This window comes from Chiloscyllium punctatum, chromosome 38, assembly GCF_047496795.1.
Source record: "Chiloscyllium punctatum isolate Juve2018m chromosome 38, sChiPun1.3, whole genome shotgun sequence".
NCBI classification, from domain to species: Eukaryota; Metazoa; Chordata; class Chondrichthyes; order Orectolobiformes; family Hemiscylliidae; genus Chiloscyllium; species Chiloscyllium punctatum.
In genome coordinates this window covers 41,829,597-41,845,731 of record NC_092776.1, presented here as the reverse complement: position 1 = coordinate 41,845,731, position 16,135 = coordinate 41,829,597, and the positions used below count along the sequence as shown (strand labels likewise).

The 16,135-nt window shown below is 42.1% G+C and overlaps 1 protein-coding gene across 2 annotated transcripts in view; it reads left to right on the top strand.

Moving 5' to 3' along the window:
- Positions 1-14,726, top strand: part of LOC140463550 (heparan sulfate glucosamine 3-O-sulfotransferase 1-like) — a 142,834-nt gene extending 128,108 nt beyond the window's left edge. For both annotated transcript variants that reach the window (XM_072557692.1, XM_072557693.1), the window contains exon 2: positions 12,915-14,726. In XM_072557692.1, coding sequence (XP_072413793.1) covers positions 13,054-13,998 — 945 coding nt within the window. In that variant the 5' untranslated portion in view covers positions 12,915-13,053 and the 3' untranslated portion in view covers positions 13,999-14,726. The remainder of the gene's footprint in view (positions 1-12,914) is intronic.
- Positions 14,727-16,135: the final 1,409 nt, after the last annotated feature.

The window sequence follows — 16,135 nt, the reverse complement described above, 5'->3', positions numbered from 1 at the left end:
ATCAGCACTTTGCTGACAACGCTCGGAACATACCCAATCGTCATGACAACTGATTTAAGGCATTTGGACCAAATAGCCTGTTCCTTCACTGTAAATCTGATATATTATGTGAATAGATGTTGAAATATTTTAATGAAGAGAAATAGGACAATGAAAATTAGGCATAATGTATTTTCTATAAGCGTGGCCAATCATGATGTGCAAACTTTGTGAGGCTCCTCTGTTCCTGAGGACTTTTACCCTTATCATTAAATTGTATGGAATGTAAATCCCTATTTCAACCATTGACTGATGTGACCTGTTCCAGCCTTTTTCTGACTGGCCAGATGATAGGGATCACATGGACATCACTCTGAAATGGAAACATATGTGTGCAGAGATGATTGGAAATGGCTTCCTGTGACAAGAGTTAAAAGAACACTAAGGAGAATAGATTAAAATGATGCTCCAGATGGTGAATTAAATGTGCACAGTAAAAATAAGATTAAGTGTAATGGTAAGTTTTATTAAGAATAGTCTGAATAATGTTTAGGAGGTGCATAGGGAGCATTCAAATCCAAAAGCATATTTTTTGCACAGTGTGAGTATAAAGGTAGGTGAAGGCTATGCCACTGAGTACACTGAATGTTTTTTTTTTGCAAACATCAATTTTCCTTTCAACATGAAGTACAACACATTTCTTTCCCCTGATACCATTTCAGCAACATGAATTATGAGGGGGTTATGCAGAGCAGCTCCATTGCAAACAGCAAAAGGTTTGACTTCAAGCTTGGCTGCAGGTCCAGAAGTTTGGGACTGTGTGCCGCTGGCTAAGAAATTAGAAACACTTTTACCTTGATGGTGTGCCATTGATTGGAGAAGTATGATTCTCACATCACTGGACAGCCATGACCTGATATCTTTAGAGCTAACGGCATTGGCTTTTTTTTAAACACAATTTATATTTTCAGGTTCTTCAGTTTTGAAGGATGGACCACCCTTATGTGCTCACACCAACACTGTTACTTAGTGGTATATGTTAAAAGGTCCAACTTCATAAAAAGCAATGTGTGGTTCTGCTCAATTACTAAACAATTAGGTGGAGAGCACATTTCAGAATCTGGCAGCTACATTCTGATCAAATACAAATCACATACCCTAAAGGGTTTCCAAGATGATGCATGACCCTATTTCAGACCAAACATCAACTGAATACAAACACAAGATACTTCAGGGTCGAAAGCGCAGAATATGCTCCTAGTTTGATAAAGCAGGATGCAAAGTGATCCCTCTGGAGGGGCTTCTACTGCAGTGATGTGAATATTTGACAGGATATAATAAATATATTTTATTCAGAGAGGTGTCTAAAATTGATATTAGCAAGGAGTGAACTTACAGTATGGTTATTTGGAAGCAAGTGTCCAATTGATTGTACCAGAAAATGGCGAGTCAGCAAGAGGGGTTTTTGATTTCGCTGCACATCAATTTAAGACCATAAGACATAGGAGTGGAAGTAAGGCCATTCGGCCCATCGAGTCCACTCCGCCATTCAATCATGGCTGATGCGCATTTCAGCTCCACTTACCAGCATTCTCCCCGTAGCCCTTAATTCCTCTAGACAACAAGAACCTATCAATCTCGGCCTTGAAGACATTTAGCGTCCCGGCTTCCACTGCACTCCGTGGCAATGAATTCCACAGGCCCACCACTCTCTGGCTGAAGAAATGTCTCCGCATTTCTGTTCTAAAATGACCCCCTCTAATTCTAAGGCTGTGTCCACGGGTCCTAGTCTCCTCGCCTAACGGAAACAATTTTCTAACATCCACCTTTTCAAAGCCATGTATTATTTTGTATGTCTCTATTAGATCTCCCCTTAATCTTCTAAACTCTAATTAGTGGCATTTTCCAGTTGGTTAAACCCCAGGAATACCCATTTCTCAGACATAGTTGAGAAAAAGGGTCACAGACCATCTCACAAATGTTTAATTCCCTTCAAGTTGCACAGGACCTCAGGGAGCTTCATTCATTCTGTTGGGGGGACTACAGTCATAAGTCTCTGATTCCTTTGAAGTCCTTTTTGAAATAGAATCATTGGCCCCAATGTTAACCCACTCAAAACGTTCACTTCCAGATTTAAAATTAGACCCACAGGAACATAAGAAGGAAGCCATTCAGTCTATCATGTCTGTACTGGTTTGTTAGTAGAGCTATGCAAGTGTTCCCCCTCCCCACGATCTTGTAAATGTTTCCTCATCAATTCTCTTTTGAAAATTACTTTTAAATCTTTGAAGTTTTCATGTGTCAGTTCTGGTTCTTATACCATTCATACAAATCTGTGTTCTCTGTTTCCAACTTAGTGCCATTAGAAGCTGTTTCTGTTTTTTTTAGTCCTATCAATTTCACCTCTATCACATTCTTTCTTGACCTTCAGATTAGATTAGATTACTTAGAGTGTGGAAACAGGCACTTCGGCCCAACAAGTCCACACCGCCCCGCCGAAGCGCAACCCACCCATACCCCTACATCTACCCCTTACCGAACACTACGGGCAATTTAGCATGGCCAATTCACCTGACCTGCACATCTTTGGACTGTGGGAGGAAACCGGAGCACCCAGAGGAAACCCACACAGACACGGGGAGAATGTGCAAACTCCACACAGTCAGTCGCCTGAGGCAGGAATTGAACCCAGGTCTCTGGCGCTGTGAGGCAGCAGTGCTAACCACTGTGCCACCGTGCCACCCACTCCTTGATATTAGCAAGGAGTGAGCTTACAGTATGGTTATTTGGAAGCAAGTGTCCAATTGATTGTACCAGAAAATGGCACCCACTGATCTAAGGAGAAAGCTCCAACTCAATAATTAAATACCCTCATACTTGGTACCATGAGAGTAAGTATCTTCTGCATCTTCTCCAAGGCTTTAATGTGTTTCCCTAGAATGGAATACAAATCTCCAGCCAAAGCCCAACAAATGTTTAGTAAAAGTTTAGCTTCGTTGCCTTAATTTTATATTTCACTTGATGTCGGAGTTGCATTATTTAAAATCTCAACATTCAAGGCAAGAGAAGGTTGCTGACTCATTAGAGAGAGAAAACTGGTGGTGATTTAACCAGATGGTCACCTCAAGGGTGGACCTTCATAATTACCTCAACTGAGGTAATTGAGCCTGTGCTGTCGGCATCATATCACAGTGTAAACCAGCCAAATGAGCTACCTGTACCCTGGTGAGTGTTAGATAGAAAACTTTGGAAATATGTAGGAATCTAGTAGGGACCTAACCAACATGGCATGTGGTGAGATATGATAGAATTGGAGGAGAATTCCAATGACACCTATCTCAGTATCAGAAACATCTTGTCGCATCTATTTTGCAACGATGAAGAGAGTTTCTCGCTAAGCAATGGTGAGTTGCCAATTAAGGATTAATGCCTGTGAAACACCTTATTAACTTCATGTCTCTCCTCATTAATTTGCAGCTTTTGATCTTATCAAAAAAAAACGACCAGATTAGACACTGAAGTCTCAACATGGAGGTCAGAGCAGGTCCCTGGAGCTATCAGCTGCTGCTGGCTGTGAGAAGTTTCCATTCTTGATCACCATGACAAAGCCTCTAAAATTATCACCAGCTGCATGCACCCCTTGTCAATGGAGATTGGCATTCGAAATTTGCCCTCACTATCCCCATGGTACATTTCCAAACTGCTTTCAGGATGCTTAGGGAGACCAGATTTGCATTGCATATGCCCCAGCAACCAGCATTGAAGTGCTGCTTTAAACAAACAGGGGTAGGCACCCAGCTCACAGATGAGATTGGGTTGTATCTCCACGCTGCTCACTTGGCACCTACCTGCATTCTTCCATAATACCTGACTTGCCTTGCCTTGCTTTGTCAATTAGTGCAGTCCCACTCAAACAGGCAGCTTGCCTTTTTGGTCAGCAGACCTCAACTGTACATGTTGCTGGATGGCAGTGTGAGGTGAACGTCACACCTGCACCATGTGTAACAGCCTACACTGCTTGTGCAGCCAACAGGTTGTGAGCTCTCAAATTCCTAGGCAAGAGGTCCTCAATGTGATCAATGAAGATATCCATCATTCCCAGTGCAGTAAGTCAAGGGCAGCTTTTCATACCTGTCTGGGTTTGGCCACAGTCAGTTTTTGTTCTTAGAGTCTGTGTCTTTACAGTGCAAGGAGTGGGTCATGGTCAGTCCTATGGGTCCACAGCAGCCATTCCAGAGGGCAGGATTAACACAGTTGGGAAGATGTACAGCCATCAGTCAGGGATCTGCACACTTCTCATCCAGGGCTGTCTGTTGAGTCCATCTAAAGAAACTCAGGGGAAAAGGGGTTTGGGAATGGGCCGGTGTGAAAAAGGGTTCTACTGCTACAGGAAGGAGATGCAGGAACCCATTTGTGGGGATTGGAGAGTCACAGGCTCACAGAGGAGAGATGATAATTGTGAAGATAAGCAACTGCATTTGTAAAGGGGGGGTGGGAATATGGAAAAGCATAGAGGGAGATGGAGTAATGTAACGAGAGGAGGTCAACCGTGGAAAAGGATACACTAATTTCAAAGTGGACAGTGTATGATCACAACTGGCATGATCACCTGATTTGCCAAAGCCCAGAATGGGCAGGCACAAGCTCATGTAGACAAGTTAGGTGGGGATCTGGGCTGCTGTGAAACCTGTGGGTTTGACAGGCAGGTTTTTCAAGAAGGGAATGTAGATGTCTAATACCTATTGATGCATAGAGACTGAAACTGCAATCGAACTGTTTCAGAACATTCTATTGCTTTCTGGAAATGCTAGGAATTGAAAATACACAATGGGGAAGAAAATGGCTATGACTGCACCTGGAATGGGTGGGATATGTTTTCCAACTGTGAGGGAGAGGACTGCAAGACCCTTTAGAAAGCAAGACATTTACACACACATGCCCCATCCAGGACAGAGACCTGTGGGCTGTGTAATCCCTGCGGATCCTAAAGCATTAGCTCCCTACCTCCCTGCCTCAGACATCATTGGCCATTTCATTCACTTGTGGACACAGATGCCAGGGGAAGTATAGGGATGTTTAACCTGGAGGAGCAATAGTATCCAGAATACAGTGGATACAGAACCCACTGCCTTACATGTGCTGTGTTCATCTTGCTCCCACATGCTCTCAACACAGACATCGATCCACGGTGGTTCCTGTGTGGTCATGATGTTAGGCATCATGCTGGGAATGGTGATGTGATGAATGACATAGTTATATTTGTGGTTCACAAAGACTTGAATGTAGATCTGCTGCAAAGCCAATCAGATTTATAGCAAGTGTGATTTTATATTCATTGCACTGTAACCATGCTATATTAATGCCCTCAAGAGGACTTGTTTCTTTCTTTCCCTCTCACTATGTCTGAGCATTGACCCTGATTCTGCAGCTTAGGTAGAGACAGTTTACTGAGCAGTGGGGCCTCTGGAGGCTTGACTTGGTGACCACAAGAGTGCTTCTGTCAGGATGGCCCTATGCATCCTCCTTGGTATGATCTTTCAAAGGTTGTGGAGAGGTACAGAAGGGTGAAGGTGGAGGCCACCTCTGGAGTGCCCTGAGGAGAGAATTCTGAGGGGGCTTGGTGTACTTTCCCCTCTGGCTGAGTGCATTCTTGTACTAGCCCTCTCCCTTTGTGAGAAAGGGGCACCTGGAGATCAATAGCTGTGGCGATGGAGTGCAGACATCTGTGTGTCCCCAGTGACTCTGAAGGTGTTGGATTCTGCTCCTACACTTTCAAACATTCCCAATGAGGTGTCTGGTGTAAGTACAGGAAACAACCTTGCTGATGCTTCCTGTGATTCCTCGATACTCTCACCCTTGGAGGTGGTGTTTCCCCAGTGAGGCCATGGACATCCCATTGGTACCTGCAAGACACAAGGAGAGAAGGTACTTTGGCCAATGGTTAGAAGAGGTGGTGAATGGGCAGTGGTGTCACTGTGACAGTTACAATAGAATGAAGATTGGGACTTAGTTAGTTGGCGGGACGTGGATCTCTCGATGCTGTCCAAGTCTCCCGAGAGGCACAAGATTCTTGACGTATAGGTGGTGAGCAGCACCACCTGCCCTAAGCATGAGCCTTAATGGGAGCCTAGTATAGTCATTGACCTTGTGGTGCTGCTGGCCATTCCTTTGCATCATGGAGATTGCACTGTCTAGCTGGTGACCTTGTACAAGACCAAGCTGGTGACCTTGGTGCATGACTTCGTCGAGTGGTCCACTAGGAAGAGGAATCCAACCTCTTCTGTACCACCCCCTCCACCTGGAATTTCAGATGCCCACTTCCCTTCCTCCAACATCTGCCCGAATGCCTATCATGAAATAGACCAACCGCAGAATGTCAGTGCTCATCTGAGTGCCCCACAGACTTTTAAAGAAGGCATTGGTACTGGGAAAACTGGTCTTTCAGCAGGTACCCACTGAGTAGCACATGGTTCCTGTAACAGTGCATGGTAAGATGGGGCTGCAATCAGATGAGAGGAGCCCCATAGTGAGAGGTGAGTAGTTAATGAGGCGAATTTGGTAAGATATGACAAGAAAAATTGTTAAATTTCACAGCAGAAAATCTTCCCAAAAACTCTACACAATTGACACTTAAATGAAAAATAGATTTAATCTAGTCTGTCTCTGTTTACAAAATGTGAAGGCTTTCATAACGAAAGAGAAATTTAACGAAGGAAATGTTGAGTGAATTCTCGACATTAAGCTGAGACTATGCAAAGACAAGAGTCTTGCTCAAATTCATTTGGATTTCAGAATTAATGAAAGACATCAATTTGCATCCTTACAAATTGACCTGTGTTTTTCTCAGGGACTAAAGTTTTATTAAACCCTTTTGTTCTCTTAACAGTCTTCATCCAGACATTAATGAAATGCTATCTTCTCATGCAACATGCACCATTCAATGACTGATTTCAGAAACTCTGAATCAATGTAAAATTTACGCATCTTGAAGTGTTCAATAGTTCTCCATTATATCCTATTTATTGAGTAAATGCATGCACTATAAATGTCGGATAGCCAATAGTATTTGAATATTTAGGATAATTAGTATTTGAATTTATATGTAAGTCCCTCTTTAGGCTAAGAATAATTTACAGCATCATTCTGATTGCAAAGTTGGTGGTTTCTGAATGGTCCCTTAATTAACCATCAAAATAAATTTGCAGTAGAAAAGATTTTAAATCTCAAAGAATCACAATTTCATTTGAGAGAGTTGTATTAAAATAAGAAGCCAAATTTAACAGATGATGTGAACTGATTTTTTAATAGTAGTCTGGTGTGGCTAAGAAAATGTGTTATCTAACTGGTGAGAGGTTGCACTGCTCTGAGATGCAGATAAATCTGGGTATTCGAGTGCATAAGTCACAGAAGGTTAGTGTGCAGGTACAGCAAGTAATTGGGAAAGTGAATAGAATATTATGGTTTATCGTGGGGGGAGTTGAATGCAAGGGTAGAGAGGTTATGCTTCAGTTATACAGGGCAATGATTACTCTGCATTTAGAGTATTATGTACAGTGCTGAAGCTATATGTACAGAAATATGTTAATGCTTTGGAAGTGAAATAATTCCACAGAGGCTATTTATTTACATGTGGAAAGTCCTTGACACTGATGCAGTTCCCTCAGAGCCAGCTCTCAGAGTGTCAGAGTATCTGACACCCCCTTTTTTATTTGTCAGCCAGGGCTCCCTGACTGGACCAGATTAACAGCCCCAATCAGGGAACTCATATTCTATAAGATTCACCTGGCTGACCTCAGTACTATCACTACATCCCTCCCCTCGGAGTCTGAGAACAAAGGCCAGTCATTTTTCTCGAAGCATCTCCTGGAGCATTTTAGTCATGGGTCAGTTGTCACTGACTCTGTGACGGATGTGAGCAGTGTGTAGCACTGTCTCGGGAGAAATTCACTCTCTTCTTTCGGTGGCAAAGGTATCGATGCAGCAAGATCTGCTGAGTTTATCTCAAATTCTTGTCAATGCTTGATGGAGAGGGAGAACATGAAGGCTTCAACAGCCTTTTGAATTTTTCCGAGGAGCCGGGCACATTTTGCTCCCACATGTTTATGAGTTTCCAGCTTTCAGATGGTCCATGTGCTTGTTCAGGACCGTTGCTTGTACCCGAACTTTAAACATCACTGGTCCTGACCATGCATTGATGAAGTCTCTTACCCACACAGGGCCATTTCTGGATGTAGGTTTGCTCACTGAGCTAGAATGTTCATTTCCAGATGTTTCGTCACCCTACTAGGTAACATCTTCAATGGGCCTCCGGGCAAAGCTCTGCTGATGATTCCTGCTTTCTATTTATATTTTTCGGTTTTTTTGGGTTGGTGATATCATTTCCTATGGTGATGTCATTTCTGCTGGTGATGTCATTTTCTGTTCTTTTTCTCAGAGGATGGTAGATGGGGTCTAACGCGATGTGTTTGTTGATAGAGTTCCAGTTGGAATGCCATGCCTCTAGGAATTCTCATGCATGTCTCTGTTCGGCTTGTCCTAGGATGGATGTGTTGTCCCAGTTGAAGTGGTGTCCTTCCTTATCTGTATGGAAGCATAACAGTGAGAGAGGATCATATCGTTTTGTGGCTGGTTCATGTATCCTGGTGGCTAGTTTTCTGCTTGCTTGTCCAATGTAGTGTTTGTTACAGTTCTGGCATGGTATTTTGTAAATGACATTAGTCTGTATAGGGTCTTTCAAGTTCATTAGATGCTGTTTTAGTGTGTTGGTGGGTTTGTGGGCTACCATGATGTCAAGGGGTCTGAGTAGTCTAGCAGTCATTTCCGAAATGTCTTTGATGTAGGGGAGTGTAGCTAGGGTTTTTCGACATGTTTTGTCTGCTTGTTTGGATTTGTTGCTGAGAAATCGATGAACTGTGTTCTTTTTGAATACACGGTATAGGGTCATTTCCGTGGTTCCTAAATCACTCTTTGTCCCCTGCAGTGAACTGTCTCTCTCACTTGGCAGAGTCTGACATCCAGTATTGGCGTTCCTGATGCATTTCACCCTCCCACCTCCAGTTATGGGAAGATCAGATTTAACCTGGTGCGGAGAGTTCTCCCTATTAGCAACTCTGCCGGAGCTATCCCTATAGTTTTATGAGGCCATTGGACGATGGATGGTAGGGAGCTGTCCATACATGTCAAAACCCATTCCATCTCAGAAATTTGGGACGGCACGGTGGCTCAGTGGTTAGCACTGCAGCCTCACAGCAGCAGGGTCCCAGGTTCAAATCCGGCCTCGGGTAACTGTCTGTGTGGAGTTTGCACAATGTCCCCGTGTCTGTGTGGGGATGCTCCGGTTTCCTCCTATAGTCCAAAGATGTGCAGGCCAGGTGAATTGGCCATGCTAAATTTCCCGTAGTGTTAGGTGCATTGGTTAGGTTGAAATGGGTCTGGGAGGATACTCTTCGGAGGGTCGGTGTGGACTGGTTGGGCCGAAGGGCCTGTTTCCACACTGTAGGGAATCTAATCTACTAAACTTCTCTGCTGTTGAACGATGGCCATTATCTGTGACCAACATTTCCGGAAGTCTGTGTATTGCAAAAGATGCGTGCAGTTTGTCTATTGTTGTTCCTGTGTTTGCTGAATTAAATCTTTTCACTCCAAACACTTTGTGTGGGCATCTGCATTGACTAAGAACATTGAACCTGTGAAAGGACCTGCATAGTCGATGTGTAACCAAGTCCAGGGTTTTACCTGGGGGAGCTGCTGGCAGTAATTTTTATCCTTGTTGGCACTTAGGGCAATGCCCCACCAATGCAGCTATATCTGCATCCAGACATAACTTCTCATCAATATCTTAATTTTGGAAGCCCCTGGATGACCCCCTGGTGGAATTCAGCCAGTATCTGTCAGCAACCTTTGTTCAGAACAATCACTCTTGCTCCTCACAATAAAATGCCAGCCTCTATGGTGACGTGGTCTCTCTGGTCCAAAAGGGTTTCCATTCTGGTTGTGATGGCCCTTTGGTTTCTCCCATCCCCACCAGCTGTTTCAGTTTTGCCAGGACCAGATCCTTTCCCGTCCAAAGTCTGATATTGTCGGCTGTAACTGGAAATGTGTCCAGAGTAGAAGCCATTACGGACTCTTCCAGTGGTAGTGTATCTGCCAGTAGGAGACAGCTCAATGCATCCACATTTGTTACTTGGACAGTGTTCATTATATGAAGTTGGTATTAGAACCCACCACTGACTTCGGCCTGAAGCTATAGGCGGCACTGCCTTCTCCTCCTTAAGTAGACCTAATAGGATTTGTGGTCCATTATTAGTACAAATAAACAACCATAAAGGTATTGGTGGAACTTCCTGACTCCAAATATAAACACCAAACCTTCTTTCTTTATCTGGACATATTTACGGTCTGCATTAAACAAAGTCCTGGAATCATATGCTATTGGGTCTTCCTCTCCATTGGGCCACCTTTGAGGTAACACCAACCCAATGCCATACAGGGAAGCATCACGTGTCAATCCCAAATCTCACTTGGTATCATAGTGTGCCAGGATCTTAAAGGATGATAGCTGTTTCTTCACTTCCCTGAATGCTATGCCTTGGCTATGCGACCATTTCCAAGGCTGACCCTTTTTTAAGAGTTGATGTAAATGTGCCAGGATGGAGACCAAGTTAGTTATGAATTTTCTGTAATAATTCACCAGCCCAAGGAAAGACCTAAGCCCCGATGTAAACGTGGGAGACAGGGCACCTTTCATCGCCCTCACCCTATCTTCCAACAGGTGTAGAGATTAAAGTGGTGATGGAAAAGCACAGCAGGTCAGGCAGCATCCAAGTATTCATGAGGAATGCTTTTCTGATGAAGTGCTTTTGCCCGAAATGTTGATTTTCCTGCTCATTGGATGCTGCCTGAACTGTTGTGCTTTTCCAGCACCACTCTAATCTTGATTCTATTCTCCAGCATCTGCAGTATCCACTTCCGCCTTCCAACAGGTGTAATCCATTCTTGTTCTCTGAGTAGCCCAAGTAGGTCACTTGTGGTTCCTGGAACTCACATTTTCCCTTCTTAGATGTATGCCTGCCTGGGAAAAACTTCAAAGGACTATGTCCAAGTCCTCTAAGTGCTCCTTATTGGTCTTCCCTGTTATTAGCACATCATCTGGATCAATGATGTCCTGGGGTAGACCTTGTAAAATGTTCTCCATCATCTGCTGAATATTTGCATAGGCTGGCAATACCACAAATGGCAGTCTTATATATTGGTACAAATCCTTATGGGTATTAATTTTGGCATACTTCTGTGAATCCTCATCTAACCATAATCACAGGTATGCATGGCTCATGTCCAGCTTTGCCCCAGGCACCCCCCGCCCCACCCCCGACAATAGTGTGTATAAATCCTCTAAGTGAAGGCTAGGGTGTTTATCCAGCTGCGAAAAGTGCTTTAGTTGTTTGTTTAAAATCTCCACAAAGGCAAACCAACCCGTCAGACTTCAGTATGACTGGTGCTGCCCATTCTGCAAATTGGACTGGGTTGATGATTCCTTTGTTTTCCAGTCTCTGATTTCTGCATCTACATTTGCCCATTAGGCAAATGGCAGTGGGTAGGCCTTGCAGAATTGTGGATACAGCAGGTCAGGCAGTATCCGAGGAGCAGGAGAGTTGATGCTTTGGGCATAAGTGACATTTACTCTCCTACTCCTATGATGCTGCCTGACCTGCTGTGCTTTTCCACTGGCAACTTTCTGACTCTGATCTCCAGCATCTGCAGCCCTCAATTTCTCCTTCCTGAAAGACATCAGGGTATTTAATTAGGACTTCACTCAGGTAGCTATTTTCTAATATAAAAAAATGTTGAGCCAATCTATGTGAATCTCTCTCGACCAATTTCACTCCATTAGGCTTGGACCCGAACCTTTTACTAAACTCAGTGGTAACTGAACCAGCAACTTCTCATAAGAGAGTGGAACTGAAACTGTACCCTTAATCTGTAAAGGTTCCCTGGTATGCATTCTCTGCCTGGCCACGGTCTTGCACAAACTTAAGGGTTGGAGTCCAGAGTGAATTTTGTTAAAGACTGGTTCTGCAATCACTGAAACAGCCACGTTGGTCTCGTCCTCCACTAGAACCATCTAACTAGATGTTTATTTTGATTGGTTCTGATGGAGATATTGGTCAAAAGTTCAACAGTTCCAAACTAGTTGTAGGTGAGTGTTCCAGGGTGTGCAGCCTCCAGGATACTGACCTGTGAACTATCTTACTCCATTTAGGTCTAGCAGGACTCTTTTACTGTCTTGAGTTGACATCACAACAGCAACTACAATAACTTGCTAGCTCGGATCCTGAAGAAAATTATAACTGCTTGGCCAAGGCTTGGTTTTGTTTTGGCATTTAGCTGTGGGATGACCTAGAGTTCCTCTGTTCAGAATATGTCCTGAGTGTGGCTATGCAATTGCCTTCACACCAGTGGTGATCCACAAGCTCAGTCAGACTGGCGAGGGTGTCCACTTCCATTGGAATACCCTGCAACTCTTATGCACGACTTGCTGCATTTTCCAATGATAAAGCCAGTTGTAGTGTAGACAAAATCTTTAAGTACTTTTTAAGGCAGAGGTAAATAGATTTTTGATTATCAAGATGATATTGACTATTGGGACATGCGGGAATCCAGAGTTCAGGTTAAAATCAGATGACCCATGATCTTATTGAATGTTTGTTGAGTGGCCTACCCTTATTCGTTGTTCATATGTTTGTAAAATTAAACACCTCTGGACTATTTCAACGTTAACTACAGTTAAAACATGCAAAATATCCAATATGCAATGCTCAAATGATGTATAAGTAATGGCAAGTTATAAGATTCAGAAGAAAACCATTTTGTCTTTACAGTGTTTTACATTTTGTTTCAATGTCTCTCATCGTGTTGATTTTTTTTTCCCTTGGCAGATGCAGATCAAGGCAACTTTCCAAATTGCACTTCATCTTGTGTTGCTGCTTCCATCATTTCATCTGAAAGTGTTGACTGGCATTTAAGTGATATCACTGCACTCCTGACCCTACTGCTAACAAAGCACATTTTCTACACATGGCCTGCTTACTGGTGGGGGCTCTCCTTTTGGTAGCCCAAACAGATAGGGTGCATTCAAGCAGTTCTCAGCAGAGCGAAGGAACACTGCTTCAGTCATTGAGATACCGCAGTGGATCAGAAAGCAATGAAACAGAACATAACTCACCACAGTCACAGTCTTCAATTACCAGCCAAATGATTCCGCAGAGCATCATTATTGGTGTGCGAAAGGGAGGGACAAGGGCTTTGTTAGAGATGTTGGACATTCACCCTGATATTGTGGTCGCTGCCACTGAAGTCCACTTCTTTGACTGGGATGAGAATTACGTTAAAGGCTTAGAATGGTATAGGAAGCTGATGCCCTTCTCTTATCCACACCAGACCACTATTGAGAAAACTCCTGGCTATTTCACTTCTATAAAGGCTCCAGAAAGGATCCATGATATGAACAGTTCTACCAAGTTACTGTTAATTCTGAGAGACCCTACGGAGAGAGTGATATCAGACTACACCCAGGTATACTACAATCGACTGGAAAACCACAAACCTGTCCAACCTATTGAAGAAATGGTCATCAAAAATGGAGTATTAAATACTAAGTACAAAGCCATTCAGAGAAGCCTGTATGACATTCATATGAGTAACTGGCTAAGATACTTTCCACTGAACCAAATACATATAGTTGATGGTGGTACTCTTATTAGAAACCCTCTGGAAGAATTACAGAAAGTGGAAACTTTTCTTAACATTCCTGCTAGGATAATGACCTCAAATTTCTACTTCAATCAAACCAAGGGTTTCTATTGTCTTCGAAGTGATGGCAAAGAAAGATGTTTACATGAATCTAAGGGCCGTCCCCATCCAGTTGTGAATAGTACTGTACTGAAGGAGCTACACACTTACTTCAGAGAACACAATGAACGATTTTTCAGCATGGTCAAACAGACCTTTAACTGGCATTAAAGCTTGTTCAAAACTTTTGAGTATTTGCTTTAACTTTTGCTGTTAACCATTCAAAACTGTTTTGTAAAGTCGTCCTTTTTAATTCGCAAGCTAGCTAAAGCAGGATATTCACTTACGGATCACCTTTATAGAAGGGGTGTGGAGCAGCGCAACTCCAAAATGTTCTGGATACCTTTTACAGACAAGTAAATCATCAGCAATGTCCAGTTGGAGTTAGCAAACCTAGCATTGCTAATTTAAAGAAAACAAATAGAATTGTATTCGGCGATGATTTGTTCCTTGATGATAGTAGGAAAACATAATAAACAATATATTTCAAATGTAGTGACACTTCTGGTCTGTTCACTTGATATGAATTTAGATGAGAAGTATTGACATTTGTCAATTACTGTTTGTTTAATTGGCTAGTAGCTGTTTTTGTCCTGCTGATTGTTGCTTGCCTGACCAGATTATCTAAAGCCACATAACTATCTTAAATGAAATGTATAAACAGCTATTACCAACCTTCTCAAATAAATACATTTTGCATGCTTGAAAATGCATGTGATTATTTCTAATTAAATATTCCAATATAATATTTCAAGACAGAAAGTGACAAGTGTTCCTATATTCAAAACAGTAATCTATTGTAAACTGTTAGATAAAGACATTGATGATATGTGCTCTTATTGCTCATTCTTGCTTTTAAGGAACATAAAGCTGCAATGTTTACCTTGTTCTCTGCTGTCTATGTGCTATTTATATAGAAATTAAATACAATATTTTTTTAAATATTCTTTGTTTTAAAATTCATTTCCAAACATATTGTTTACTTCTGGTATTCAGAATACGGGTAAGCTATAAATTGCGACGCAATTTCAGATTTAGCCTTAGCAGAAAAATACAGTTGGAAAATTGTAAAAGAGATGCCTAACCACGTCAACCCACATTTAAACAAAGTTGTTAATTTAACAAAACATTAAAAACTTAGTGAATAATACATTAAGGTTATTAATCAAAGTGTAATTACAGCTTTCCGAAGTCTTCCACAACCCTAACTTGGAGCGTATTGTACAAAAGAAATGATTTAATTTATTTAGGAAAGGTCTCATTTTGATGGTTAGTTAACATTATGGGTTAAACCTTTCAATATCTTTTGCAGTTTTCTAAATATTCATACTTTTATCAACATGCATTGCAACACAGAATTTAACATAATGCTAATATATATATATAAATGCAAAGTTAAGTTAAAAACCACAAAATATCCATAAAATCTCTTTTAATTCACACAAATCTAATAAAATGAAGAAATTCAACCCTATTTAATTTTTTTACTAAATGACACAACATTCCCATTGGGTTAAAGAGTGAACTGCACATAAATTTGCTTCAATGATTTTATCTTCTGCATTCCAAATCATTCATCTTCTTAACTTTCAAGGATTTTGTTGGTTTTCTGACAGTTGAATTCATATCTTCCATTCTCCTGATGGATCACTGCAACCTTCACCCAGAGTATTAAATTATAGACCAATACCAATTCAACAATTCAATAATTGCCCATCTTTTTATCATTACTGGCCTTTCACCAATGTTGTTTAAATTCTCCCTGGTCACTCTCCTTTCTTGAGCTCCTTGCACTTACTTCACAGGGGGTGGTATGGTGGCACAGAGGCACCGTGGTAAGCACTGCTGCCTCACGGCACCAGTGACTCAGGTTCAATTCCAGTCTTGGGTGACTGTCTGTGTGGAGTTTGCACATTCTCCCTGTGTCTGTGTAGATTTCCTTTGGGTGCTGTGGTTCCCTCCTACAATCCAAAGATGTATAGGTTAGGTGCATTAGTCAGGGGTAAATGTAGGGGAATGGGTCTGGGTGGGATATTCTTTGGAGGATCAGTGTGGACTTGTTGGGCCAAAGAGCCTGTTTCCACACTGTAGGGATTCTAATTCTGAAATGCTTGCTTTCAAGTTTCCTATGGCCATCGCTACTCCCACATGTTACACTTTACTCTCAATCTTCAGAAATACTTGTTGTATAACAGACACTGTAAATGTATTAACACTTCATCATCCTCAAGTTTAACCCAGGCCATACTCTATGCCCTTTCCTTTTACTTCTGCATGTTGCTCACATTAAGATTTAGTTTATTGATTG